The sequence below is a fragment of the Equus asinus genome, chromosome 12 (assembly GCF_041296235.1).
Source record: "Equus asinus isolate D_3611 breed Donkey chromosome 12, EquAss-T2T_v2, whole genome shotgun sequence".
Lineage (NCBI taxonomy): Eukaryota > Metazoa > Chordata > Mammalia > Perissodactyla > Equidae > Equus > Equus asinus.
In genome coordinates this window covers 6210123-6237998 of record NC_091801.1, presented here as the reverse complement: position 1 = coordinate 6237998, position 27876 = coordinate 6210123, and the positions used below count along the sequence as shown (strand labels likewise).

At 38.9% G+C, this 27876-nt stretch overlaps 1 protein-coding gene across 1 annotated transcript; it reads right to left on the bottom strand.

Annotated features, from left to right (window-relative positions):
• Positions 1-92: 92 nt before the first annotated feature.
• Positions 93-18426, bottom strand: ZFAND1 (zinc finger AN1-type containing 1). Its single transcript, XM_044780321.2, has 8 exons — positions 18313-18426; positions 16319-16361; positions 15373-15412; positions 13366-13493; positions 13186-13277; positions 12277-12398; positions 2156-2311; positions 93-2058 (listed from the first exon to the last, which is right to left on the bottom strand). The coding sequence occupies exons 1-8, from the start codon at positions 18365-18367 to the stop codon at positions 1888-1890; spliced, it is 807 nt and encodes a 268-aa protein (XP_044636256.2). The 5' UTR covers positions 18368-18426; the 3' UTR covers positions 93-1887.
• Between the last annotated feature and the right edge of the window lie 9450 nt (positions 18427-27876).

The following is a 27876-nucleotide window of genomic DNA, read 5'->3' as shown; positions in this document are numbered from 1 at the left end:
TCCCAGGGAAATTGCCCAGTTTAAAAAGACAAACAAAACTGACAAAAACTTTATGAAACCAAACCCATCTTTACAGTTATGTGACCAATACCTTAATTCACAATTTTTGCAGCCCAGATCAAAGATGTGAGGAATGTAAATTTTGTTTTCCTCAGACTCCTCTATCTGCAACCTTTCCCCTTCAGGTTCTCCAAGCCTTCTCCTCATTTGAAAACTGCAGGGAATAAAATCTGACAAATCTGGGAAAAACAATAATCTGTCATTCACATGTACTTACTGATTACATCTAACTGAAGCTCATTTGTATCATAGTGTTGTTACAACTATTTATCTGAATTTAACTTTTTTTTCCTACTTGTGGGTTTTCTACTTATAATTCTAGTTACCTGCAAGCAGGTGGAAAGAGTGGGGTGGGGGCAGACAAACTCAAAAATTTCATTAAGTATACTTACCTGAAAGCCCTAAATGAAAGCCTGAGAAAGTTGTCTGATTCCAGAGTAATTTGGAAATGAGAAAGTAGAGGGACTTTCTCTCCCACCCACAGCCTTGTTCTCTTCAGGAGACTGCTCACGCTGCAGCCCCCAGTCCCAGAGACTCTGAATACACTGGTACCTGAGTCTCTTCCAGACTAGCGTGCTCCACTATCTGGGATGTGGCCTCACTCACTATTGACGTGCGTCCTTCTTCCTTCCGTGCTATTTCATGTCTTTTCTGTTTCATCATTAACAGGACTCTTCTTCATCCTCCCTAGGTTTAACTGAATCTCTGCCAGGCTTACCTCCCTCGTTCTCAAGCCCCATAGGTATTTTCTCTGGTATATTTAGCTTTAGTTCAATTCTTGAGTCACGTGTTGATCACCTACTATGTGCAATTAATTATGTCAGATGCTAAGGTATTAGTTTGTATTAAAACTTTCTGGTATCTGAGAATATATTTAAGGATTATTTCTACTTCTGATCTTACAGTTTCTGATAAAAGAGCTATTGGAACATAGTTATACTTACTATCTATTCATTTGGCACTTGCCACACTGATTTGTATTACTGTTGTAAGTATGTACTATACATCTCTTTATTGTATCCACCATGGCAACTAGAATCAAATCCTTACATTTAGTAGGTACTCAAATGACTATATCAATAAATGAATGTATAAGCACCTGATAAAAGTGAGAAGTTATCTCCGTTTCTTGCACTAAACTAATACGAAGAGTCTTCTTTATCAGAGATATGCCCCAAAGTAGCTAGGTGACACCAAGAAAATCACCTCCCCTTTCTAGGCCTGAGATTCCTCACCCAAAAACTTAGAAGAGTGAATGAGATGACCTCTATGTTTCTATGATTCCTATACACACATCAATTTATACATCATGATGTAGGCAGACAGTAAGGCTATCTTCCTGGCCCCATGATGCTATGCTTGGTCATGGGACTTGCTTAAAGCAAAAGGGATACATCTGTCTTCTAAGAGTCAACCCACATGTCCGTGAGTCAGCTCTTTCTTCCTCTGCCATAAGAATGGCAATGTCCCAAAAAGGAGCTGTTCCTTCAGCTTAGAGGCTGGAGTAAAGACGACACAGGGTAGAGTCACAGCCAATCAAGAGCTGACGTTACTCCAACGAGACATACACCTTTGCTGTTGTCACTACAGCCAATAAAAGCTAACTAAACACAAGAGTTTGCTAATAATTTAGGGTCAGTTCATAGTTAAACTTTAAAACACAAAAACTCCAATTTAATAGAAAAAACTGATAATATAAATTATTACACAGCGAAAATAAGTTAAAAAGCGACTTTTAAAAACAAAAAAATATATAGTATTTTTAATAAAGGAAATTGACTTAACATAGAGTTTTCCTCATGATTTCCGGCTTGAATCCTTTACTGACTATTCCAAGTAAGAATCAACATTTTCTAAAAACTGTTCTTCATCATTAAGATATTCCAAGATAATATTTCCACCATTATATAAAGGACAGTCCTCCTTAGCAATCCAAGTTTCCAAAGTATGATCCAAGGGTAAGGCTTCTCCGGAAGTAAGGTGACACAACCTTAATTTCTGTTAAGAGAGCAATATATCATACTGTGATAAATAAACAAGCTTGTATAGAGAATCCTAAAAATTTTAGGGAAAAATTATTATAACCAGTTGTTACCTTAGCTGTCAATTTGTTATTGTCATTTTTAAGACTGGCTAAAGAAGCTGCGAAGTCTATGACCTTTCCAACGCTCCATCGGTGGCAAAAGAACATTGGTTTGCTCTTCTCTTTGCTCCCCTTAGGTAAGAAAACCTGAAAATAAATTCTTTCTGTCTGTAAAGATAAAAAGTTAAAATACAGATTATGTACATGAAATAGATGTCTGTTTTTGTCTGGTGACATCTCTTTGTCTCTTCTTCAGGGAAGAGAGAGATTACCCTCCAATGACGCAACTCTTAGTGGGAATACCAATCAGTGCTCCAGCATCTATCCAAACGCATAGGCATGGGACCCAAGACCCTGGGCAGAGCGATCTGTGCAAAGACAGGCATGGGACCCAAGACCCTGGGCAGAGCGATCTGTGCAAAGACAGGCATGGGACCCAAGACCCTGGGCAGAGCGATCTGTGCAAAGACAGGCATGGGACCCAAGACCCTGGGCAGAACAATCTGTGCAAAGACAGGCATGGGACCCAAGACCCTGGGCAGAGTGACCTGTGCAAAGACAGGCATGGGACCCGAGACCCTGGGCAGAGTGATCTGTGCAAAGACAGGCATGTGACCTAAGTTAGGCCAATTATGGTCATTTCCTGGGATTTTATGTTCAAAAGCTGGCGGGGAGGGGTCCTTGTTTTTGGAGTTTTTTAAGTTTTGCTGAATTAAACCTGGGGTTGCCTGCAGCCATCCCTCATGCCTCTCAGCCATTCCTGAGGCAATGTGGAAAAGCCTCCTCAAATGGGAACTGATGATTGGGGCTGGCCCAGTGGTGCAATGGTTAAGTTCACACATTAAGGCCGCCCAGGGTTTGCTGGTTCAGATCCCAGGTGTGGACCTATGCACTGCTTGGCACGCCATGCTATAGTAGGTGTCCCACATATAAAGTAGAGGAAGAGGGGCATGGATGTTAGCTCAGGGCCAGTCTTCCTCAGAAAAAAGAGGAGGATTGGCAGCAGATGTTAGCTCAGGGTTAATCTTCCTCAAAAATAATAATAATAACAAATGGGAAAGGATGAGTCCAACACAGAGAGAGAGAGAAGTCAAGGAAACAGATTCTTTCAACAGCATTTGAGTCCTGGAATTCGGTCATCCCTTGAAACCACATTAATGCTACTCCTCATTACATTAAAAAATAATTGTTTCATTAAGCTAGTTGGTATCAAGCTCTGTAACTTGCAATTGAAAGATTCATGACATATATAAAGTTTCTTTTCATGTGAAAGACCTCACTATGTATTTAGAGACAGCAGGCTTTTTGAGAACAAAGAAATAAGAAATCAAACAGGATAAACTTCTATAATCTTCAATAAAAAGGCTTAATTGGTTGGAAGATGGATTTGAGAATCCAGCCTGCAGAATGCAACACAGACATAAAAATAGAAATTATAAACCCCAAATATATGTTTCCATATTTCCAAACTATAAATCTAAAAAAGAGTTTCAGAAGAGAAGAAAAGGAATGGTGGAGAGGCAAAATTCAGAGATAAAATGATTATAATTTTCCCAAAGTGAAGAGACAAAATTAAAAATACATCTCAAGGGCCAAATTGGATAATTAAAATACATCCACATGTACAAACATGGCACAATCTTAAAAGCTACCAAAAAAAGATAAGATCACCCATAAATCAACAAGAATAAGAGTGACAGCAGATGTTTCCCCAACGACATTCAACAGAGGCCAATGAACAGGATACGGAAAGAGCTGATAGTCTAAGAGACAGTCCCGCCCAACTGAGGGTAAAGTAAGGGCACTTTCAGACAAAGACTTAACGAGTTACCAACAAAGACTCTCAACGAATGAGCTACTAAAGAACGCACTTCAGCAAAGATAAAAGTGAGTCCTGAGCAAAGGAGAAACTCAAAAAAACATGTAGGTAAATGTAAATAGCTACTGACTCAAAAATAACCTTTATGTGTGAACAAAGATGATGGGATGGGAGATATTTAACTAGATAGGCCTATCAAGTTCCCTGTCTTACTATATTAAAAATTAAAAATGTAAGCACATGCCTGTTATCACTATTATTATAAAACATTATATTGGAGATTCTAGATAATATAATAAAGTCAAATAACTAGTACATTAAAAAATAAAATTAAAGCTATCCTTATTTGTTAATGGGTGTGAATGCATACCTAGGAAGTCAAAGGCACTAGTAGGGAAAAAAAAACCTTCTAAAATTGTTTAAAAAATTTAGTGATGTGGCTGAATAAGACAAACATACAGTAATGAAAACCTTTTTCTCTATATTAGCAGTAAGTACCTGGAAATAGAGGTGGGGGAAATGAAATATTCAGTTCACAATAGAAAGAAAATCCATAAGATAAAAAACAAATAAGGAATAGGGCTGGCCCTATGGCATAGTGTTTAAGTTTGGCACATTCTGCTTCGGCGGCCCAGGTTCATGGTTTCAGATCCCAGGCGCAAGCCTATACCACTCGTCAGCTGTGCTGTGGTGGCAACTCACATAGAAAGTAGAGGAAGACTGGCACAAATGTTAGCTCAGGGAGAATCTTCCTCAGCAAAAAAAAAGAGAAGAAGATTGGCAACAGACGTTAGCTCATGGTGAATCTTCCTCAGCAAAAATAAAGGAAGAAAGAAAGAAAGAAAAAGGCTATAATGAAAAAAAAGATAAAATGTTACAGAAGGCAATAAAACATGATCTGAATAAATGAACAGACAAAGTTCTTAGATAGGAAGACAATGTCATAAAAGTGCCAATTCTCTCAAAATTAGTATATATCATATAATGCAAATCTAATAAGAATCCTTCAGGAATGGTCCTCAGTCAGGACTTGCTAATAGATGCTGCTAGGAAACTGAATTTTACTTCATCTAGTTCATAGAAGTCACTCAATAATGTATTGAGAAGGTTTTCCATCATTTACTTGCACATGGTGAACAGGGAGGAGCCAGAATTCCCAGTATAAAGAGGAAGAGACCAAGAAGGTCTAAAATTCTCTTGAGAACGGCAAAAGAGGCTTCTCAGAAAGGGCAGAATCCTCACCTCCTATAGGCACTATTATTCACAGCTTACATCCTCGTGGGAAACTCTGGGGGACATGGCAAGCCACAACTCTAAGACCATGCAGTGTTATCTCCTGCTTTTGATAATGATTTGTCTCAGTTTCTACACTTTTACCTTTAAAGAGTCTATATTCGTTAAAAGTATCTGCTGGAGTCTGTCACTCACAACCTTGTTCCATTACTAAAAGAATAAAAATCCCAAGAGATATATATTTTTAAATTTGGATATAATAATCATAAGGTTCACATGGACGAATAAAGCAAAAACTGCTAAGAAAAAATATGGAAAAACTACAGATGGGATTGGCATTATCATATGTTAGAACATTCTATAAAGCTACTGCATCAAATCAATTGGTATTAACATATGAGTAAAAAAATAGATGCGCAGAATAGAATAGGAAACCAAAAAACAAATCTGGTATAAATAAATTTTAAATTTTTCATGAAGGGGATACTTTCGTATTTCAATTCAACGCTGACTTATTTAATAATTGATGATAGCAAAACTAGCTAAAGAATTGGAAGAAAATAACAGCGGGTCCTTAGTTCATATCATATGCTAAAACCAAATTCCAGATAGATTAAAGACAGATGCAAAAAAACAAAAGTCCTAGGGTGTGGCCCTGTGATGTGGTGGTTAAGTTCAGTGTGTTCTGCTTTGGTGGCACAGGTTCATGGGTTCAGATCCTGGGCATAGACCTACACCACTTGTCAGCCATGCTGTGGTGGTGTTCCACAAATAAAGCGAAGGAAGACTAACACAAGTGTTAGCTCAGGGCTAATCTTCCTCAGAAAAAAAATAAACAAAAAAACAAAAAAAACAAAAGTCTTAAAAAAAACCAAAACAGGAATGAAAGACACACCTTAGAAAAATTTAAAATACTGATATGTCAATGAGATACATAAGTGAAATCAACATATTTTTGATAGATTAAAAAAATTTTTCCGAAGCAGATTGATTATAGATAAAGGATTAACGTCTACTACAGTCCAAAAGTTTCCATAAGTTGACTAAACAAAATAAAAAGACAAATAACCCAAAAGAAAAATGATCAAAGGTACTCATGGGCAATTCAGAGAGGAGTAATTCCAAATGGCCAACCAACACATTAAAAGATGTTCATACTGTACCGCAGTCAAGGAAACACAAGTTAAAGCATCTAGGGGATAAGTTTTTACAGCCCTGAGACTGGGAAACATTAAAAAAGAATGGCAACTGCTCCTGGAAACCGCGGGAGGAGAGGGGCACTCTCACGACGGCCACAAGAGGCGGGGCACTAAGGGGCAGGATGGCAGGGTCTCACCACCCAGTGATCTTACACAACACACCTGCAGATTACTCATCTGTGACATGAGGACAATCATACATCACAGGAGAGCTGTGAGCATTAAAAGAGATAAAAAGTCTAAAGTCACAAAACAATGCTTGGCATATTGTAATCAGTCAACAAAGGTTGATTATTACAATTAATGTTGGTAGAAACACGAACTGTTGCAACTTCTTTGTAAAACAGTTTGGCAACATCTATTAAAATGTAAAATACACAGACTCTTTGACCCAGAAGTACACTCCTGAGACATTATCTCACAGAAATAAAGGTACCAGGCTGAGGCTACTTAGCGTAGTAGCCAAAACTGGAAACGAAGTGAATGTTCACCAATAGGAAAATAGCAAAGTAAGTCACAGTACATCCAACCACAAAATACTGCCAAGCTCTAGAAGAAAATGACTTAGAGCCATACCAGCTCACTTGAGGGAACTTCTGCCAGGCACTAACGAAAAAGATATACAGAGATAAAGATATGTAACCTACCTGAAACCTACTTAATTTTTATTCCAACATCATAGTACATATTTAATATCTGTCTCACCTCATTGGAATATAACTCCATATGGAGAGAGACTTTGTTTTATTTACTGTTCTATCCCCAGAGCCTGATACACAGCAGGTATTCAAAGTGTGTTGACTAAATGACTATGACGCCATTTTTATAAAATAATGAGAAAAAAACACTCCTTATGTCTTTGTATACATATACAAATAGAATACATTTCCACATATGTAAAATTATACACATGCACACACATACCTGGGTGTGTGTGTATACATATATATATAAGTACACATGTATACACACACACAGACACGAACGATGCAGGGAAAAGTTCTACCTATAGGATTGTGGACTGCTCCATGACAAGCTGTTAAGTGTGTTGAGAACAGGGTCTCTGAAGCCAGCTTGCCTGGTCTCATTTTGTAGTTCTGCACTTACTAGCTACACTTCTAGCAAGTTACTTAACCTTTCTGTGCCTCAGTTTTCTCATATGTAAAACAGAGACATATCTCACAAGCTTGTTGTGAGGATTAAATGTCCTAGAAGAGGGAATGGAACAAAGTAAATGCCATAAAAGTTTTCACTGTTAGGTTTTGAGTAATAAAAGAATTGCAAAGTATAGTCGTGCATCACTTAACGATGGGGATACATTCTGGGAAATGTGTCACTAGGCAATTTCTATTATGGTGAACATCATAGGGTATACTTACACAAACCTAGATGGTAGAGCCTACTACACACCTAGGCTATATGGTACTAATCTTATCAGACCACCATTGTGTATGTGATCCACTGTTGACTGAAACGTTGTTATGCAGTGCATGATTGTAATGTGAATAATATTGGATACTTTAGGGCAGGCCCTCTCAACTTTGTCACTATTGACATTTTGGACTAGAAAATTCTTTATTGTGGGCACTGTCCTAGGCACTGTAGGATGTTTAGCAGCATCCCTGGTCTTTACCCCCTAGATACCAATAGCACCCCCATACCCAGTTTAACAACCAAAAATGTCTCAAGACATTGCCAAATGGCTTAAAGGGGGCAAAATCACCCTCATTTGAGAACCACTGCTTTAATGCAATGGAAATAGGCACAGGAGGGTGTATTTGGTTTTTCCTGTTTACATCTTTTAATAGTTACAATTGTTAAAAGTATGTACTACCCTTGAAAATTTAGAAACTTCAAATGAAGATTTCAAAAGAAGAAAATATTAAGGATAATTATATAATCAGTGATTTCTAAACCAGCAGAATCAAAGGGAATATAGAAAATTCAATCAATAGAAAAGATGACAGAGAAATAATCAAACAAAAGGGATGATGAGCAAAAATCATAAGATGGAAGAAATACATTCAAATGTACTGGTGATTACAATAAATATAAATGGATTCAACTCACCTATAAAAGAGAGACACTATCAAACTGGATTAAAATAACAAAGTCCAGCTATATGCTGCTTACAAGAGACATCCTAAAACAAAACAACACAGAAAAGTTGAACATAAAGGGATGAAAAAAAGACATAAAAGTTAAATATTCACCGAAAGAAAGTTAGTGAAATATTATTATAATTCAAAATAGGATTTAAGGCAAAGTTCATAAAGAAGATATAACAATGAAGAAATTCCATGTAGTTAATAATACACAAATCAGGAAAACCATTAGAATTACAAGGAAAAAACCTGATAAAACCACAGCTACACTAGCAGATTTGAACACATCTGTCTCAGAAACTGATAGATCAGCAGACCAAAAATTAGTATGACACATATACACAAACACAGACACACATATATATATACATACATACAGAGAGAGACTGCAAATGATAAAGCAATAGGGCAAAACCTAAGTAACTGGTACATTTGGGTAAAGGATGTGGAAAAATTCTTTGTACTATTCTTGCAACTTCTCTGTTTGAAACTGTATCAAAATAAAGTTACCAAAAAACACACCAAAACAAGTAGGTTGAAAATAGGTAAGTTCACCATTCAATGTGAGAAGGTGGAAAAATATCAGAAAAAATCTAAACAGAGAAGAGGAAATAATATAAAAGCAGAATTTAGTGAAATAGAAAGCAAACAAACTATAGAGAGCTCAATAAAACCAAAATATGGTTCCTGGAAAAGACCAAAATATGAATAAGTAAAATAAACACAAACCTCTAGCAAGACTGTTCAAGGGGAAAACAAAGAAAAATACAAATGAAAAATATTAAGAATGAAATGGAATGACTAACTAATGACATAACAGAGACTTTGAAACATGAGAGAATAACTTGAACAACTTTATAACAATAAACTGTAAAATCTACACCAGATAGGAATTTTTAAGAAAAATACTATTTACCAAAATTTATTTCATAAGAAACAGATTACCCAAATAAAACAAAAACTATTTAACACTTTGAAACAGTAGTTAAAATTCTCCCCTCAAAAAAGTCAACAGAGGGGCCTGCCCGGTGGCGCAGCAATTAAGTTCACACGTTCTGCTTCAGCAGCCTGGGGTTCACTGGTTCAGATCCCAGATGCGGACCTACGCACCGCTGGTCAAGCCATGCTGTGATAGGCGTCCCACATATAAAGTAGAGGAAGATGGGCATGGATGTTAGCTCAGGGCCAGTCTTCCTCAGCCAAAAGTTAGCTCAGGGCTAATCTTCCTCAAAAAAAAAAAAAAAAAAGGCAACAGATCCAAAGGTTATACCAACCATCACCAAACCTTCAAAAACAAATAATCCCTACCCTCTACAAATGTTTCAAAGAACAGAAGAGGGAAAGCTACTCAACTAATTTTACAAGTATAATCTTGCTACGAATGTCACTAAACAACACTAAATAATATATTACCAAATTAATTTAGCAGTACATTTTAAAAGAATTATATAACAGAGTCAAAGGGTTCATTCTGGAATATGTGAGTGATTCAACAACAGAAAAATCAATCAATGTGATTTATCACAGTGATAAGGGGAAAAACCCAACATGATCATCTTACTAGAGATAGGAAAAAAACTTAACAGCAAAATTTAATAACCATTCATGATATATATTCCCAGCAAACTAGGAATAGAAAGAAATGTTACCTGATAAAGGCTACTATCGAAAATCTACAGCAAACTTAATATTTAATGATGAAATTTTAGAATAATTTGCATTAAAGTCAGAAACATAATGAAGATGCCTGCTATCACCCATATTATTCAGCACAGTTCTGGAGATCTCAACCAATGCACTAACACATAGAAGAAGAAGAGGTAAGAAAATTTGAAAAAGCAAAAAACAACCATCATTTGCAGAAGATATGACTGTACAGAAAACATCTCAGAAAACCTACAACCTATGGGAACTATTAGGAGTTTATTTGCTGGATAGAAGGACAACATACAACAACCAGCCATAACCAATCAGGAAAACATACTTTTTTGTAAAAAGTTATCATTTACAATGGCAGCAAAAAATTCTGAAGAGCCTAAGAATAAACCTAAGATATAAAATATGTGTGCTGAGCACTATGTAATGTTATTTAAAGACACAAAAAAAGACCTAAATAAAGTTGGAAAGATAAAAACCATAGACATGGATGGGAAGAGTCAAACTTGTCAACTGTCTCTAATCTAAAATTCGGCACAATTCCTATCAAAATCACAATTTCACAGAACAGGACAAAGTGATCCTAACATTTTTAAAAAAGAATAAATGGTCAAGAATAGACATGGTTGAAAGCAAAGAATAAGGTGGAGAGACTTGTCCTACTTATTATAAAGCTATAATAATTAAGATAAATTAATGCAAAGGTAAACAGACCAAAGAAACTGAAATGAGATTCCCAAACTAGTCCCACAAATCTAGAACAATCTGGTGTAAGTCAGAGGTGTCATTACAAGTATGAACTCTTCTATATCTTTTGTCATGACAACAGGTAACCCATTTGAGGGGGGAAGAAATCTCTATCAATATTTACTTGTAATTAAATTCCAGATGGAATAAAGAGCTAAACAAAAAAAATAAAACTTCTAAATTTTTAAAGGAAAATAGAAGAAAATAACTTACTTCAGAAAGCACAAATCTTAAGAAAATCATTAATAAATTTGAGTATATTAAAATTTCATAAGTCTGGACCACTAAAGAGATCAAAAACGAAGTGAAGACAAGCCACAGACCAAGAGAAGATGTATGCAACACATTTAATCAAAAAAGGATTAGAATTCAGAATATATAAAGAATATTATAAGCCTATAAAAAGGTGCCAACAACCCAAGAGAAAAAAACGGGCAAAGGATATGAGCAAATAATTCACAGAAGAAAGTCAAACAGCCAATAAACAAATGCAAAGTAGCTGATCTTCACTAGTTACAAGAGAAATTCAACTTGAAACCTCAGTGAGGTATCATTTCACATCCATCAGATTGGTAACAATGAGTATCAGCCAATGTTGACAAGAAACACTGAAACTCTCAGACACCACACGAAGGAGATAAATCAGTACAACCACTGACAAGAGAAAGTTGACAATATCTAGTAGAGCTGAAGATGAGCACAGCCTATAACTCAGCTTTTCTATTTCCAGGTGTATTCCCTCAAGGTCTCAATCCTTCATGGTTATAAAGTCAACAATCTTTAAAATAAAATAAAACAGAGTAAAAAATACCAGCGTAAATAGCATATGGTTGTAAGGCTAGGTATTACTTACTAAAGTGTGTTAAGGTATGTATGCATCTATGTTTATATGTACCGGGTTGTCATATAAAATGTAAGTGATATTATGGAGTTTTAAAGAGACTGCCCTACAAAAATACTCCCACATGTACACAAGGACATTCACTGTCAAATAGTTTATAATAGCAAAAAATGGAAAAAATCTGAATTATGTTCATTAAGAGAACAAACTGTGGTATATTCATACTATGGAATAATGTGCAGCTATCAAGATGAATGGACTAAACTGAATAAATTAGCATGGATAAATGTTAAAAATATGATGCCAAGTGAAAAACCAAATAAGTTAAAGAAGGCTACATATGGTTCACTGCCATTTTTAAAAAGTGAAAAAATTCACAAAACTATGTATTATTTAGGCAGACACATACCATGTAATATTAGGAATGATACACATCAGATTCAGGTTAGCTGTTACTTGATGGGTGGGAAGAATAAAAAGGGGGCTCCAATATATTTGGAACATTTTTGTTTTTCAAAATCTCTAAGACCAACCTGTGGCAACGATTTATCTCCGTCAGCATGCATCTTTAATTTCATCAATGCTACTTTTGCAGCTGTTTCACTGTTTTTTGCACCTTTCCGTCGTTTACTTGCTGTTTCTCCTGTCTTGGAATCTAAGAAATAAGTATAAGCATATAAGCACATGAGAACTTTTACATTACATTTTCCAGAGTTTTATTATTATTATTTATTAATTATGGCCCTGAAACATATATGAATTACACATATTAGAGATATACAGAGACCATATTCATTTTTTAGGTATTATATTTACATGACCAATGGAAAAATACCATTGAGTTGATCTTAGTGATCTACACATCAAAAAACTCAAATGTTATGTGCTTCTTTCCAACTTAAGCCTATTTAATCCAAAGCAATCACTAACACATCTACAGAGAATTTTTGGATTTGGTTATAGAAGATTTTAATAAAAGTACTATCCTTAACCTAGAACGAAAATCCTAGTGTCCTAACATGTTGGCAGGGAGACAGGTCTAAGTCACAGATGCATTCTTTCCTCAGATCTCAGATTATCAGCAGCATTCACAGAACAGCTGGCTAGGCTTCAAGTTTAGTCTTTAAAGAAGGCAAACCACTACTTCAGCTGCATGAATACCATTTCTAGCCATGATGGTTAATGGGCTAATAAAAGAGAAGAGCAAAAGAGAACACCTGCTAGGGCACTTCCACAGCATTTCCAAATTTTCATTGATTAGGTAGGCCTTGTGAGAAATAATGTCACAAGAATGTCAAAAATCTATAGCAAGTTATAACCATCAGGGTTGTTAATAAGACCTTCCATAACTGGCAAACTGGCAAAGACACAAGAAACAGGGTCCCTGGAACTAAGAGTATACAGCAGTAAGGAATAACAAAACAAGGTTTCCAGATACTTGCCAATAATGTCTTTAACAAGTTTCTGGGTGGCAGCCATTCGAGGCTTAGGGATTTCCAGTTTTTCACATTCATGATCTGACTGATGACGGTGTCTACAAGCAACACAAGAGTGACACTAGTTCATGTATTTGCATATGCCTTAAACAGATAAGCAGAGTTCTGAATGGTCTGAGCAATCACCTCAGGCAAAAATTCTTCTCACAATAAGGACATATGACTGGCACAAGCTCTCTTTCAGCACAGTCCTTGAATGAGCATGGGTAGGAGGTATGCTTATCTGACTTCAGTCTCTCATTGCTTACAGTCACCTGAAAATGTAACAAGGGGAAATGGCATTATATTTCACATTTAAAGCAAATCAACAAATCTAGTTTAGATGTTCCTATCATTTTTCCATTTTGCAGAACTTATAAGAGCAACTCACTCTTGTGTAACAGATGATAACAAACGCCTGTGTGAGAAATGACTGCTGTGCTGACTGCTCCACATTTTCAGTTTTCCTGCTGTGGTATACTTATCTTCTAAGTCAAGCCAAAATGACTATTCAGTTATTCTTTATAATTTTAGTCTTCTATTTTCTAATAGTCCCAAAGATGCTCCATAATAATATGCTGAGGTAATCATCTTATCAACCCTCAAATGGCAAGTCATCCCTACTTTCTACACCAATTTTAGGTGGTTAAATATATGTAAGAGGACCTTTAAAAATTATGTTTATCCCTGATACAGAGGGCTAAAGCAGTTTTCATAATGATATACTATCCTCTATGCTGTATTTAATATATTACCAGCAAATATTACATCAGAGAAAGACAAGATTTTATAAGATTAAAGAAAACAAACCAACCAAGATATTTTGAGTACTAAGTAATTAGATTTCTAGAGTTGAATAAATTTAGGGAAATAATTGCTTCAAATCTATAATCAAAGGGCAGTCCCCTATGTAAATGATAGTTACATCTTATTAATTTCTTAACTATTTTTCCAAATTTGTTCCAATGTTCTAAAAGTAAAATTTTTATTTCACTATTTAAATAATGAGATCTAATTGAGAGAAACTCTATGAGAGACATTCTTAGAAATCAAATTACATCCTAAGAAAAAGGAAAGTACAGGGCAGATTTACAAGCTGTGTAAGAAACATCAGAATGTTTACTATGACTCTAAATGAGCATTTCCTTCTAATTAATCTGCATAATACCAACATGTTAGCTAATTTTTATTTTCCTCAAATAAACTACCTAAACTTCAAAGGGCCAGATTTTGACTGAAACTCTTTTAACCTAACTTTCTATAATCGAGAGGACAGATGTAAAACTCCCTAGTAAAGTGCTTGGTAAATGGTGGGCAGGAACAAATATCAACTGAAAAGTGTGAGGCAAATGCTTCTTTCCAGATGGAGTCAATTCAGCTTAACTTCCAGCCTCTCGCCCACCCAAGGCAGGTGGAGCAACGTATCTAATTGTCAAATTTGAGAAAATTACATTAGGCATGGCGGGCTCAGCTTTCTCTTCTTTCCTCTTAGAACCGAACTGCCCTCAAGGAGAAGGCCTAACCTGGTCCAGCAGTGCCGTGACTGCTGGGCAGTCTGCCTAATTTTGGATTTCCTTTGCAGACCCATTTGGCTCTACATTAAGCTCCATCATTCAATTTATCCTTTTTCAGGAATAAATACGATATTGTCGTTTCTATCTGCTAGTCTTTTTTAATCTTTCAATTTGGTCAGATTTAGGGTGGAGGTTTTGTTGGACTACAGGTTTGTTCCTGGTAGTCCAAGGCTGACTGAGTCAGAACAATTTAATACAACAAAATCCTAACATCAGGCAGCAGTGAAAATGAACACAAGAGTGAAAGAACACTGGAAGGAGTAAATGATGAGGGTGTCAAAGCCATCGTAGATTTATAAATACAGATCCTAAAGCTGTAAAGCGGGTACCTAAACAGAAATGAAATGTAAAAAAATAAGAATTATAAGAATGAAAACTTATAAATACCAAGTAGACCAATTTTCCTTTAAAACAAACTAAGAAAAATAATACAAATGAAGTAAGAGCCTCTTTATATAATCAGTTTAGGACGCCAAATTTTAATTTGCGGCATACTGATTGGTCTGAAACCTAATCAAATGCTGACTGAAAGTGCATAAAAACAAACATGTTTTATTAGAGAGGAGAATTATTAACATACCTCAGGACAGCTATGTGACTCCTTGCTTCTGTGTTCAAGGCTTAAATGATTTAAAAAAAAGTGTTTATTTAAATCCAATCAAATAATTTACTTTCAGATAAATGCAGTACTTTGAGATATTTTAATAGTATCCTTAAGATTAATCACAATCACACTCATTAAGAACTCTGCATGTAAGAAAAAACTGAAATGCCAGATAAAGATGGAGCATCTATAGTCTCAAAAGTTTTAAAACACAACTGTTCAACTTCCATATAAGTAAAAACAATTCACTACTCTAAATCACCTTTGAGTGCTTTAACGTGAGAAAAATACACAGAATCTTCTGATTTCTTGTATTTCTCAAAGAACATCAGTAAAAACATTTCAAAGGAATGCTCCAGTTCTGAATTTTTACTTCTAATAAATTTACTTCTAATAAATCTTTCTGAATTATCCTCCGACAAGAATTTGTTCTTTCAGGGCTCTACTTAATAAATTAAATAGCTGATATATGAAAGTTTAATTGCAAAGAAAATACATTTTCCAAATTCCTTGGTTAGTTCTCCAGTTTTACTTTGCATGTGATGTGTGTGCAAAGGACACGTGGTACCCAGTTTCAGAAATGTACAGGTTGGGCTCTTTTCATTTTATTAATTCAAATAAGACTAATAATCATAACTGGTTCTTTGTATTGTGGATATGTTCTCTCCTTGTAATTAAAAGACACAAATATAACCTTTACATGACAGTCACACACAGAACTCCATTTCTGGAAGTTTAAAGATTAGCACATATACGTACAAGTAATCAGAGCCTAAGACTAGTCTATTTGATTTTTTTCCCCAAGTAATTATCATAATAAATATCAAAGGCTAAAGAACTATTTTAAATCATTTTGCTTTTCAGAAATAAACCTCATGCTACAAACACTAAAATTACTTCCAAATCTTGCATAAAAACTTACCAAAATATTCCTGAACAACCATCACATACAAATGGAAGAAAATCTAAAATTAAGGGAAAATGTTATATGTACTGGTCAGTATCTGATTTTGATTCAATTTTCTTAAGCAAGAAGAATCTTAAGGTACTGAAGCAGCTCTAAAGGAGAATTTTCCTTTTGGACCAATATCCTAGCGCAGCAAGCAGAGCTTAAACAAAAGCCCTCACAACCTCAAGCCCTCCAAAAGAAAGGAATTAGATTATCAGGAGGAAAATCTACATGCTAAGTCAGAAAAAAAATTGTTTATTGGGTTTGTTTTCCAGATTTACTAGGTGTTATTTTTGAGGATCGTATATTGCAAAAATCCTGCATTTGAAGTGAAAAATTGGGTTTCAATTCTGATTTCACTGCTTACTACCCTAGTAATGCTAGGCAAGTTACTTAATAGCAGAACTTTGGAGACTATATATACACACATATATATATATATAAGTATATACCTATTTATGTATTTACTTCATATAGTATTTAGTATAGTATGTAGTGTATATTTCCACATATGCACACAAAAGCAAAGTTCTATTACTAGGTAATATAGAAATAAATAGATATAGAGGTCTGTATGTATGTGTTTGTGCATATACACGTGTGGGCCTATCTATATATATGCTATATCTACTTCACAGGCTAACTGTAAAAACCAAATGAGACACACGTCAAAGACAAGAATAGTAAGACAGTAACTATAATAAAAAATAATTACAAAAATTAACTTGTGTTGAATATACTGAACTCAGAAAGATCCTGTGGTGGCTAGGTGGAGATATTTTCAAAGAAATTCCAGAAATTCAATAGATCCATTGACTGATATTGCAAAATTTAGTCCTGAATTTCTTCTTTCCATGCTGTTGAGAACGACTAGGTTGGGACTAAGTAATTAACAACTTAGTTAAGAACTGAATTTTTGGAAAGTACATGAGAGTATCCACTCTCAGATGTGGCGACTGACCATTAATGGCCAGATACAGTGAGTCACTCTCTAAATGGCTTTCAGCGTACCTCATATGAAATTACAGTATACAGACAAGGGAGGCTGGATATAGCCGATCACATCATTTTTTCTAAGTGAAAACAAAAGCCATTGCACTTTCGAGAGAGCTACAATTGTTCCCCAAATTTCTCATCCTGCAGGGTATCTTAACCTGAAACAGAAAGAAGAGGTCTTATGATTACCCAAAGGGACCCCTGGATAATTCTGCTTGTGGGACAAGAGTGCTTCCTGCACCTGCGAAGTGGGCTTAATGAACTGTCTCCTGTTCCGACGGCATGATGCTCTAAGCACGTGTCATACCACGAAGGGATGTACATATGGTCAACGAGAAGGAAACTGAAGCACACAATACTCTGCAAACCTTTTATGCCTCTTCCAAATTGGAAAAATTGTACATGCTTGCTATTTCGAGACTTTTGGTGACCAACTAAATATCAGATGCAAACCAGGAGGACCCAGGGGGACGATTTAAAATTAGGATAATTTCCTGACACCTGACACCATCCTTTTATTCATCCAGAAGCCAAAGGAATTTAGGATTCTCCCCTAACATAATACTCTAAATCTTAACCCCGCTCCACTAGTCCAAAACATCTAGACTCCGGCCTCTGTTCAGATATTTACACTTTAAGAAAAAAGACACCTGAAGTTGGAAAGGAAGATGAACTAATCAACTGTGACACCCCCACACACCACCCCAAGGCGGCGGCAGGACCAGAGGGGAACCGGGCCCCAAGCGTCCGCCCCCCGGCGCCACGGGGCCTCTCCACGCCCGACCTCAGCGAGCGCGACCACAGGTTCCCGGGGCCGCACGGTTCCTTCCAAGGAGACCGCAAGCCCCTTCCAACTGGAGCCCCGATGCCTCTCACTGCAGGCCCGCCCCGCCTCTCGGACCCCCGCGGCCTCCCCTCACTCTCCCCCACCCTCTGTGGAGGCTGAGCGGGGCCCGGGCCTCCTCCCTCACCTCGCTGCCGGCAATGCTGCACCTGGCAGTGCCACCCGATGTCCAGCTCCGCCATCACTCGGCGCCGCGAGGGGCGGGGCGGAGCCGACGGGCGGGGCGACGGCGCACGCGCGCGCGGCGCCTGCTGGGAGCGCGGCGCCCCGGGGGCGGGGCCTGCAGGGGGCGGGGCCTGAAGTGGGGGCGGGGCGCGGGCCGGAAGCGGCCGGGCTGCGGAGAGGGCGCGGCATCCCGAGCGTTTGCGCGCAGGCGCCGGGTGAGGCGTCCAGGGGAGTGTTGTCCCCGGGTGGGAGGCCGCTGCCCGGCTCCTTCGGGAAGCCCTCGGCTGGCCTTCTGGAAGCGTGCGCTCTGCCGTTTCCCCCGCGCCGCCCGTGGGGCGAGGCGGCCGCGTCAGAACTGCCTTTTGATGTTTTCTGAATTATCGCGCGCGGCGTCGGGGGCAGGAGCGGGGGACCGTCGATGCCCGCTTCCTGCGCCCCGCGCGGCCCGATTATGGTCTTTAGAGTCGGCACCCCTCGCAGCGGGGTCAGCAGGCTTTTTAAAGTGGAGTGTTTCTTTTCCTTTTTCTTGTATTGCTTTTTTAAAAAAAAAAAAAAGATTGGCACCTGAGCCAACAACTGTTGCCAATCTTTTTTCTTCCTGCTTTTTCTCCCCAAAGCCCCCCAGTACATAGCTGTATATTTTTAGTGGTGGGTCCTTCTAGTTGTGGCATGTGGGACGCCGCCTGAGCGTGGTCTCATGAGTGGTGCCATGTCCGCGCCCAGGATCCGAACTGGCCAAACCATGGGGGCAACGCAAACAACCGGGCGGGTCCTGTATTGTTTTTTCTTAAATGGCAGTAGAAAAAAAGTCTCCACCTCTTGAAACTGGGTCCCGGGTGTATTTTTCTCTTAGGTGACAAACCTGAGGAAAGCGTGTAGGGTCCCCGGGAGGTGGGGGTCCACGTGCGGGGGGCGAGAGGAAGCCTGCGGGGTCCCGGGGCGGTGGGGGGGGGTCCGTGTGCGGAGGCGGGTGAGAGGGGGAAAAAGCCTGCGGGGTTCCGGGCAGTCGGGGGGGGGGGGTCGGAGCCTGCTGGGTGCCTGGGCTGTGGCGGGGGTCCGCGTGCGGGGGAAGGAAGCGTGTGGAGTCCCGGGCTGTGGGGGTCCGCGTGCGGGGGGCGTCCCCCGGGTGCTGAGCACCGAGGGCCTTCCGGGTGGGGACTGATGGAGGCCACGCCGTTGACGCGACACACACGACTCGGTGGGTGGACGACAAAGCTGTCCTGGTGACGGGCGGGAAAGCAACGCCTCGTGTCCAACTCTGGGTGCCCGAGTCAGTCTTCATGGCGCAGGCGGGGAGGGTGTCATTCACGCAGGATTGCCCCCCCCCCCTCAGCGCTCCATCCGAGACCCCCTGGGGTCCCTGGAGAAACCAGACTTCAGAGCTGGGAGCAACCTGAGACGCCATCCAGCGACCCCAGCTCCTTAGCTTTTCTTTGTTTAAGATGAGGAAATAGATTCCCACAAGTTTAATGATTTGCCCAAATAAGTGGAAGAACCAAGAGTAAAATCCACGTGTGGACGCCTTCTAGTGTTCTTGAATCTAAGAATCAGTGGCTTGCTGATTTTGTATGTTTATTTTAGCCGATTGGGTCAGGCAAGAGCACGTTTTCTAGAATTTTACTCGGTGTTTGACTGTTTTAGGTAGATGGCGGATATGTTACATCAGTCCAATCATTATGGAAATAGTTTCATTTTTTCAGTTCACTTAGCCTGGGGGTATAGGTCTTAGACATCACAGTCGTCAAGATTGTAGTCACCAGCTCCTCCATCTCTGTTTAGTCTCCTTTGCTGATTTCTCCTCTAGGTGCCACTTAGATATGCCTGTTTCCCCATAATTTTGTCCTTGGTCCTAACATCCTCGTACAAGTGAAATTCCCATGTTTCCAGTGACTCCCATATTCATCATCTCAGCCCTGAGAACTATTGCCATCTGTCTTTAGACACATTCATGTGGTGTCATGTGTAAAACTTGAATCCAACATGAAAGGGTTTCTCACCACATCCTCCCTCCCTGGGAAAGGCAGTCGACCGCGTTGGGAACCTCGCATTCCTTCTCCACCTCTCCTTTCCTACCTCTGTCCTGGAAGAAGCTGTCAAATGCTAGCTACTCTGCCTCACAGATGTCTCTCAAACCTGTACTCTTCAGTTTCCCTGATTTGTTCTTCCCAAAAAGTTCACTTCCTTGCCTGTGATCTTGCATTGGTTCTCCATTGTTCACAAGCGTCTTGAGCGTTGTCAGGAAAAGCCTTATCGGTAAAGCTTTCACCATCCCCAGCCTGGACCATAACCACTCCCCCTAGGCCCCTTGCTTTCCAGCCATTTCCTGAATAGGCCTTCTGGCTCTTTCATATGTTCAGAATTTGGCACATGGCTTTCTTTTTCCGTTGAATGGTCTCTGTACCAAGGTTGCCCAGACTTTCTTGGGAATAAGAATCAGGTGGAGGGCTTGTTAATAGATAGGGCTGCCACTACCCCTCTTTGGGTCTGATTTAGAGGGTCTGGGGTGGGTCCTGGGAAGCGCTATTTTTAACAAGTGCCCTCACATCCATTCCTAGGGTCAGATCAGTTTAGGAAACACGTTTCTCTTACTTCAGCTTCAGAATGCCATTCTGTTACCCTTTCATCTGGGAAGGGCTTCTGAACGCACAGACAAAATTCAGTCCTACGGGACATCAGGTGTCTGCTCTAGTAGCACTTGCCGCATGCTTTTCTTACTAGCACTAACCAGGCAGTATTCTAATCTACCTGACTAAAAAGTCTGCGGTGGCTTCTGTTAGCTACAAGATAAAGTCTGCACTCAAGTCAATTCAACAAGTGTTTTGAGCATCTATTACATGTCTGATACTATTCTAGGTTTGATACAGAATTGAATGAGACGTGGTCCCAGATCTCAAGGAGCTCACATAGTCTGTGGAGGATTGTCTCTGCTTCGCATTTAAAGTCTTTCAAATCTTGGCCCAACTTAGGTTTTTCTCACTCATTATCTCTCAAAGGCCTCTTCGAGCTCACCATAGCCTTAGGCCCTTTCCAGGTGCTGTTCCTTCTACCTAGAATGCTCTTCCCTCACCCATTTGATCTAGTTCGTTTCTGCTTTTCCTTTAGCTGTCACCTCAAGTGTCTCTTCCTTAGGAAACTTTTTTTTGTTCTCACTTACTAGCATGTTCATCATTACATTCACTTTGTATCTCCTTCAAAGCATTTGTCTCAGACTCAGTTTTGTATTTGTATGATTATTTGATTAATGTTTGTCTCCCCCTCTAAGCTGTAAGCTCCATGAGGACAGGGGTGTGGGTTGTGGTTATCTAGATGTTCACTGTAGAACTCTTTGTTAATCTGTCTTTATTCATTTATGCACTTTTCTGTAAATTTGTTATATCTATCTCTGACCATCAGTTTATCTTGCATACCATGTTCTAAGTCAAATCCTGAACATTGTAACAAACTTTAACAATAATATCAGCTAACATTCTTTGATTATTATGTACCAGGCACTTACATGGATCATTTCATTTAAACTTCACAAAATACTTTAAGATAGAGACTTACCTCCATTTCAAAAAATGGCTTACAAAAATGACTCAACTTCTGCTTCCCTGTCCACAGCATCTAAAACCACTCTCCCCTTTCCTCACCCCACTGACCTCTGAATTGACTGTACTTACCAGCTATCCTCCTGCCCAACCTCATTGACTAGTCCCTTAGTCTGGAATACTATCTCCTTTTGCCAGACTCATCTTTCATCTCTCAGAAGAGCCTTCTAGGACCTGCCCCAGATTGGATCAGGTCCTTTGTTATATGTACTGGTTTCCCATTGCTGTAACAGATTACCACAAATTTAGTGGCTTAAAACAACACAAATTTAGTATCTTACAGTACTGGAGGTCAGAAGTCCCAAAACCAATGTGTTTGCATGGCTGTACTGCTTCTGAAGGCTCTAGGGGAGAATACAGTTCTTGTCTTTTCCAGCTTCTAAAGGCTGCCTGCATTCCGTGGTTCATGACCTCTTCCTCCATCTTCAAGGCCAGCAAAGCGACATCCTCTAATACCTGTTTTTTCTTGTCCTTCACCTTTCCACCAATCTCCTTCTCTAGCTCTGACCCTTCTGCCTTCCTCTTTTAAGGACCTTTGTGATTACATTGAGCCCACCTGGATATTTCAGGATACTCTCCCCATCTCAAGATCCTTAACTTAATCATACTGGCGAAGTCCCTTTTGCCACGTAAGGTTGCAGAGTCCTACGCTTTGGGGATTAGGATATGGACAATTTGGGGGGGCATTATTTTACCTACCCCAATATACATTCTCATGTTTCCCAGAACTGTTCTTTGTAACATTTATAAAATTTCTAAGTTTATATTTGCATATATTAATTAGTATATGTTTCTTCTTTATCACTCAAGGAAAAAGACTGTATCTTATTCATTACATCACCAGCTCACTGTTCAGTGCTTGGCACATGGTAAAGCCTCAAAAAATATCTGTCCACTGAATAAATGAACGACTCAACACTGACATACAGCTGCCCCTACAGCTTTATAATCTTAATCAGCATTAATAAAAATGGAATCTTCAGAGCAAGGAACATGATCATGGTAGCTTCTTTCACCCTGCTTGACTGGTCAAAAACACCTGGAATTATGTGCATAGTTCCAAGAACTACACTTCAACATGAAGGAGGCAAATTGGGACATATTTAAAGGAAGGCAACAGGATGGAGAAGAATGAAAAACAATATTATGAAAACCCAGAGCATTTATAATGTTTAGGGCTTAAATCAGTAGAGTTGAGAAAGGGTGTGAAGCAAAGAAAAACCCATCATCAAGACTACCATCACCACTATCCTAGCAGCCAGTGTGTGTGTGCACATGCAGGCGCTGCACGTGTGTGTTTTGGGAAGCAGCATCTTTGTTTGCCCCAGAAGGAAAGTTTGTAACATTTTCACAGGTAATTATTCTTTAGAGGTAATTTTTGCTGTCCTGATAAGCATCCACAAAATTATTTTGAAATGATGGCTTAAATTGTTTTGGCACAAATTGGATATTCACATATAATGAACTATAGGGTTTTTTGTGATGGTGCAGTAACAGCTATTAACTTTACTCCTTCAAATTCCCACCAATGAAAAAGAATCACATATTTAAAAATATGAATTAGTTTCTAGAGAGTATGTTTTTAATTTGAGAAAGTGATTGCCTCCTTCTCAAGTGCTGGGTGCAACATTTGTCCAGAGTTTTTTCCTTTGCCCAAATTAAGATGGCCAGAAATTTTGCGAGAAGCTTTGCATACTGATCTCAGGAATTTACTAGGAAATGTGTTTCCCAGTATTTTCATATTTTATACCATCATTTGAATATTTTATCACTTATGTGTATTTCTTCATTCATTCGTTTATTCAACAAATATCGATAGAGTGCCTATGATGTACCAGGGTCTGTTCTAGGACTTGGGAGTACACTGGTGAACAAAAAATTAAAAATCCCTGCTCTCATGGGGAGCATTCTAGTGGGGAGGGGCATGGAAAATCAACAGTAACAAATCCCAAACAGCATAAGCCAGATGGTGGTAAGTGCTATCCTTTTCCCTCTGGGAAAGGGAACAGGAGTTCTGTCGGGGTGAGGGGATGAGGAGAGAGGGCTGTAATTTTAAATAGGGTGAGAAGGTGATACTTAATAAAGACCTAAGAAGGTGGCGTGAACAAAATGGATGTCTGGGGACAGGTTTATAGACAGAAGAGCAGCCAGGGCAAATGCTGTGCAGCGAGACTGCCTGGGGCATCCTAGCCAGAGTGGGAAGGCCAGCATAGCAGAGCACAGTGGACCAGGGTGGAAGGAGAGGCTATGTGGACAGCGAGGTACTGGTGAAGGGAGGGTCTGGGTCAGTAGCACTTCATATAGGGCTTGAAGACATCTGTGAAGACCTTGGCTTCTTACTGGAGTGAGGTGGGGAGTCAGTGGAGGGGGGGGGTTGGGCCCACGAGAGATGAGAGTGCCTTGGAAGAGGGTATTAGCAGTGTTGGTGGTGGTGAGTGTTCAGGTTTTTGTAGTAGTTAGAGCACATGGGGCTTGCTGATGGGTTGGATGTAGGGTAAGAATGAGAGGTGTTGAGGATGACTCCAAGGTTTTCAGCCTGGGCAAAAGGAAGTTTATAATTATCATTAACTGAGAGGGAAGGGGCTGGGTTGGAGACTATAGTGTGTTCCTTGATTAGGTACAACATGTCATGTGATTGTACTCAGCTATAACAAAATTTTGGAGGTAAAGGAAGGTGTAAGAATCAACTCTGGGTAGGTCATGCAGTAAGGGCGATATTGAGGCAGAGGGCTACCTCTCACTCTATATCCAGTAAGTGGCTGGTGTAGAAAACATTTTACAGCCAAATCTTATAACCCTTAGATTCTTTAACTTCTTTCTGATTAGGAAGGGACAGAGATTTGAGAAAACATGGATAAAGAGCTATGCAGGCAAAACTCTGTCACAGACACTGTATATCTTCATTATGAATTAGGGCAATAAAACTTCTATTTTTGCAAAATTATTATTTTTCATAATGGCTACTTTCGTGCTCCTTATTGTGATCGAGTGTTATATACAATGAATATTTGGTTCTATGAAAAAAAAGAACTGATGAAAAGAATGTGTACATGCTTGTTGAGCTGCTTAATAAATAACTATTTGATGATGATTCTGCAGTATGTTTAAAGGGTAATTCTTCTGTTGCTTTAGAGAATTCATTTGACATTCTAAAAATGGATGTAATTTCAAGGGGTGGCCAAAATGTATCAATTAGGTTGACGTCTGGGTCTTTTTAACAGATCTATAAATTTCCAATTTCCTTTGCCATCTTAACCATGGTAAATCATCCTGAACAAGATCATTCTTTTGAACAACAGCCTCCTTATTAGCTGAGATCAATTGAGATTAGAAAATGAAAAATACACTAGATGCTGAGAACTCTTTATGAAACCACATTTGTAGGATGAGTATTGAATGAAGATTCATGTGTTATTTTCAGCTACATCATTGATTTAAAAACTTCTTCTGTATACCCATTGCTGGATGAAATATGAATTTACATTTGGATGGTTTGCTTGCTTGCAAGTGTTATCTTTTCCCTGTTGAAGTTATGAATTAATGGAAGAGAATGATTTTTAATTCAAATGTATCTTGTTTTGCATACCACATGTTTCTAAAAGTGCTACACATTAAATTGGGTAAAATTGATTTTTTTCCATTGAATTATAAATTAATGACTAAATCTTTTGTTTTAAATTCTGATTGATTTTCCTTTGTTGTTCGGATAAATACAAGATCCGTAGCACATTGTGTGGACCATGTGTGATCCAGATTCTGCTTGCCTTTAAAGGCAATCTCTCAGCATTCTCCTCTTCTGTCTCCAACCCCAGCCACCCTTGTTTTCTTTCAAACTCTAATACTTCAGACTCAAGAGTTTTGCACACATTGTCTAAAATTTTAACTCTCTAACACTATCTGCTTTATTTTCTCCACATAACACATATAGTACCTTATTTTCTTAATTAATTAATTCTGTCTTCCCCTAACTAGAAAGTAGACTCCAAAAATGCATGGGTTTTAGTCTTCCTCTTTCACTGCTGAATCTCCAGCATCTAGAACCACTTTGGGTATGTAGTTTGTACTCAGAAAACATGATGGATGAATGAATGAATGTTAATGTTTCCTTATCTTGGAATACCAATTTCCCTTCTCTAAACCTTGCTAACATCTATTCATCATTCAAATTCCAGCTTACATGTCATTTTCTCAGGTCACCTTTTTTTTTTTTTTAAAGATTTTATTTTTTCCTTTTTCTCCCCAAAGCCCCCCGGTACATAGTTGCATATTCTTCGTTGTAGGTCCTTCTAGTTGTGGCATGTGGGACGCTGCCTCAGCGTGGTTTGATGAGCAGTGCCATGTCCGCGCCCAGGATTCGAACCAAAACACTGGCCCGCCTGCGGCGGAGCACGTGAACTTAACCACTCAGGCACGGGGCCAGCCCCTCAGGTCACCTTTTTTTGACTCCTAAAATCAGCTTTCTCTATTATTTGTTGTTATCGTTCTCTGTACTTCCAATTTCTCCATAGAACTTATTAGAACTTTAACTTATAAAGTCCATTATTTGTGAGATCATTTACTTAACTCTTCTTCTCTAAGCTGTAAAATGTCTCTATCTTGTTCTTAATCATCTCCTCAACATTTTGCATAATGCCTGAAACATAGAGATGATCAAAAATTATCTATTGAATAAAAACATGCATGGCTGAATGGTTAAGCAACTCCTCATTATAACTTTCAGTGCATCTGTTTCACTTGTTCAACGTTCTCCCAACAAAAAATAGTGGTTAGTGAACCACAAATGAATATTTTCCCATACTGAAGAAGTTCTTACTTAAATGTACCCCTCCATGAATTCAACAATGCTCGTAGGATCCCTTAAAGTTAATGCCTCATACCAGCCTCTTCATCCCTATGTTATTTAATTAAATACATACTTAATGGATTTCTCCTTTGGACCAAGCCATGCAGAGGGAAAGAAGGTCATGTAAATAGTGAAAAGACCCTAAGCTTTAAAACAGAAAGAAAGTTTTTAGGGGCTGGCCGGTGACACAGCGGTTAAGTGCGCACGCCCTACTTTGGCAGCCTGGGTTCACCGGTTCTGATCCCCGGTGCGGACATGGCACTGCTTGGCAAGCCATGCTGTGGTAGGCGTCCCACATATAAAGTAGAGGAAGATGGGCACGGATGTTAGCTCAGGGCCAGTCCGCCTCAGCAAAAAGAAGAGGGTTAACAGCAGATGTTAGCTCAGGGCTAATCTTCCTTAAAAAAAAAAAAAAAAGAGAAACAAAGTTTTTAGAACAAAGCTCTTCCATTTTGCCTGTGTGAGCTTAGCCAAATTACTGGTTGAGCCTTGGGATCTTCATCTGTCGACTAGAAATAGCAATACCTATTTTGCACGGTTTATGTAGGGATTATTAATAATGCATGTAGTGTGCCTGCCATATAGAAGGTGCTCAAAAGATGACAGGTCTTGCTACTACCAGTAGCAGATAAGTTCCTGGAGGGCAGACTATACTTGCATTCCCATTACCTTATGTATAGAGTATTCTTAATAAAGGTTGGTTAAACTGACCAGCAATAGGAACCGTGACAGAATGTGTGCCACTTCTCAACTCTCAAGGGGCTTAAAACCTAAGGTAGAAAATAAGTTCCGAAACAGATGCATGAAATACCTAAACAATAATCAACTACAATCCTTACTATAGTTTATAATATATGCAAGCTTAGAGTAAAATATGTGCTACAGACCATTAAGTGCATTGGATAGCCAGGCAGGAAATGATAAGAGGCGGCTGGCAGTAATTATTGGGAAATGATAGATAAGTCCACATGTTTGTGTGTGTAAGATATATACCAGTAAGTCTCCTATGAAAATGTTCAATTTCTTTGTCAAAATTTGATGCCGACTATACCAATGTTGGATAAAATGGATCAAGCTGCTGCTTCTGTGTTGG

What these genes read in the sequence shown, in the direction of transcription:
- ZFAND1 (XM_044780321.2), bottom strand. Translation starts at nt 18,367, where the DNA reads ATGGCGGAGCTGGACATCGGGTGGCACTGCCAGGTGCAGCATTGCCGG. An exon ending in AGTCACATAGCTGTCCTGAG is followed by an intron (nt 13,494 to 15,372) that starts GTATGTTAATAA and finishes TTACATTTTCAG; the next exon opens with GTGACTGTAAGCAATGAGAG. An exon ending in GAGAAGAATTTTTGCCTGAG is followed by an intron (nt 13,278 to 13,365) that starts GTGATTGCTCAG and finishes TGTTGCTTGTAG; the next exon opens with ACACCGTCATCAGTCAGATC.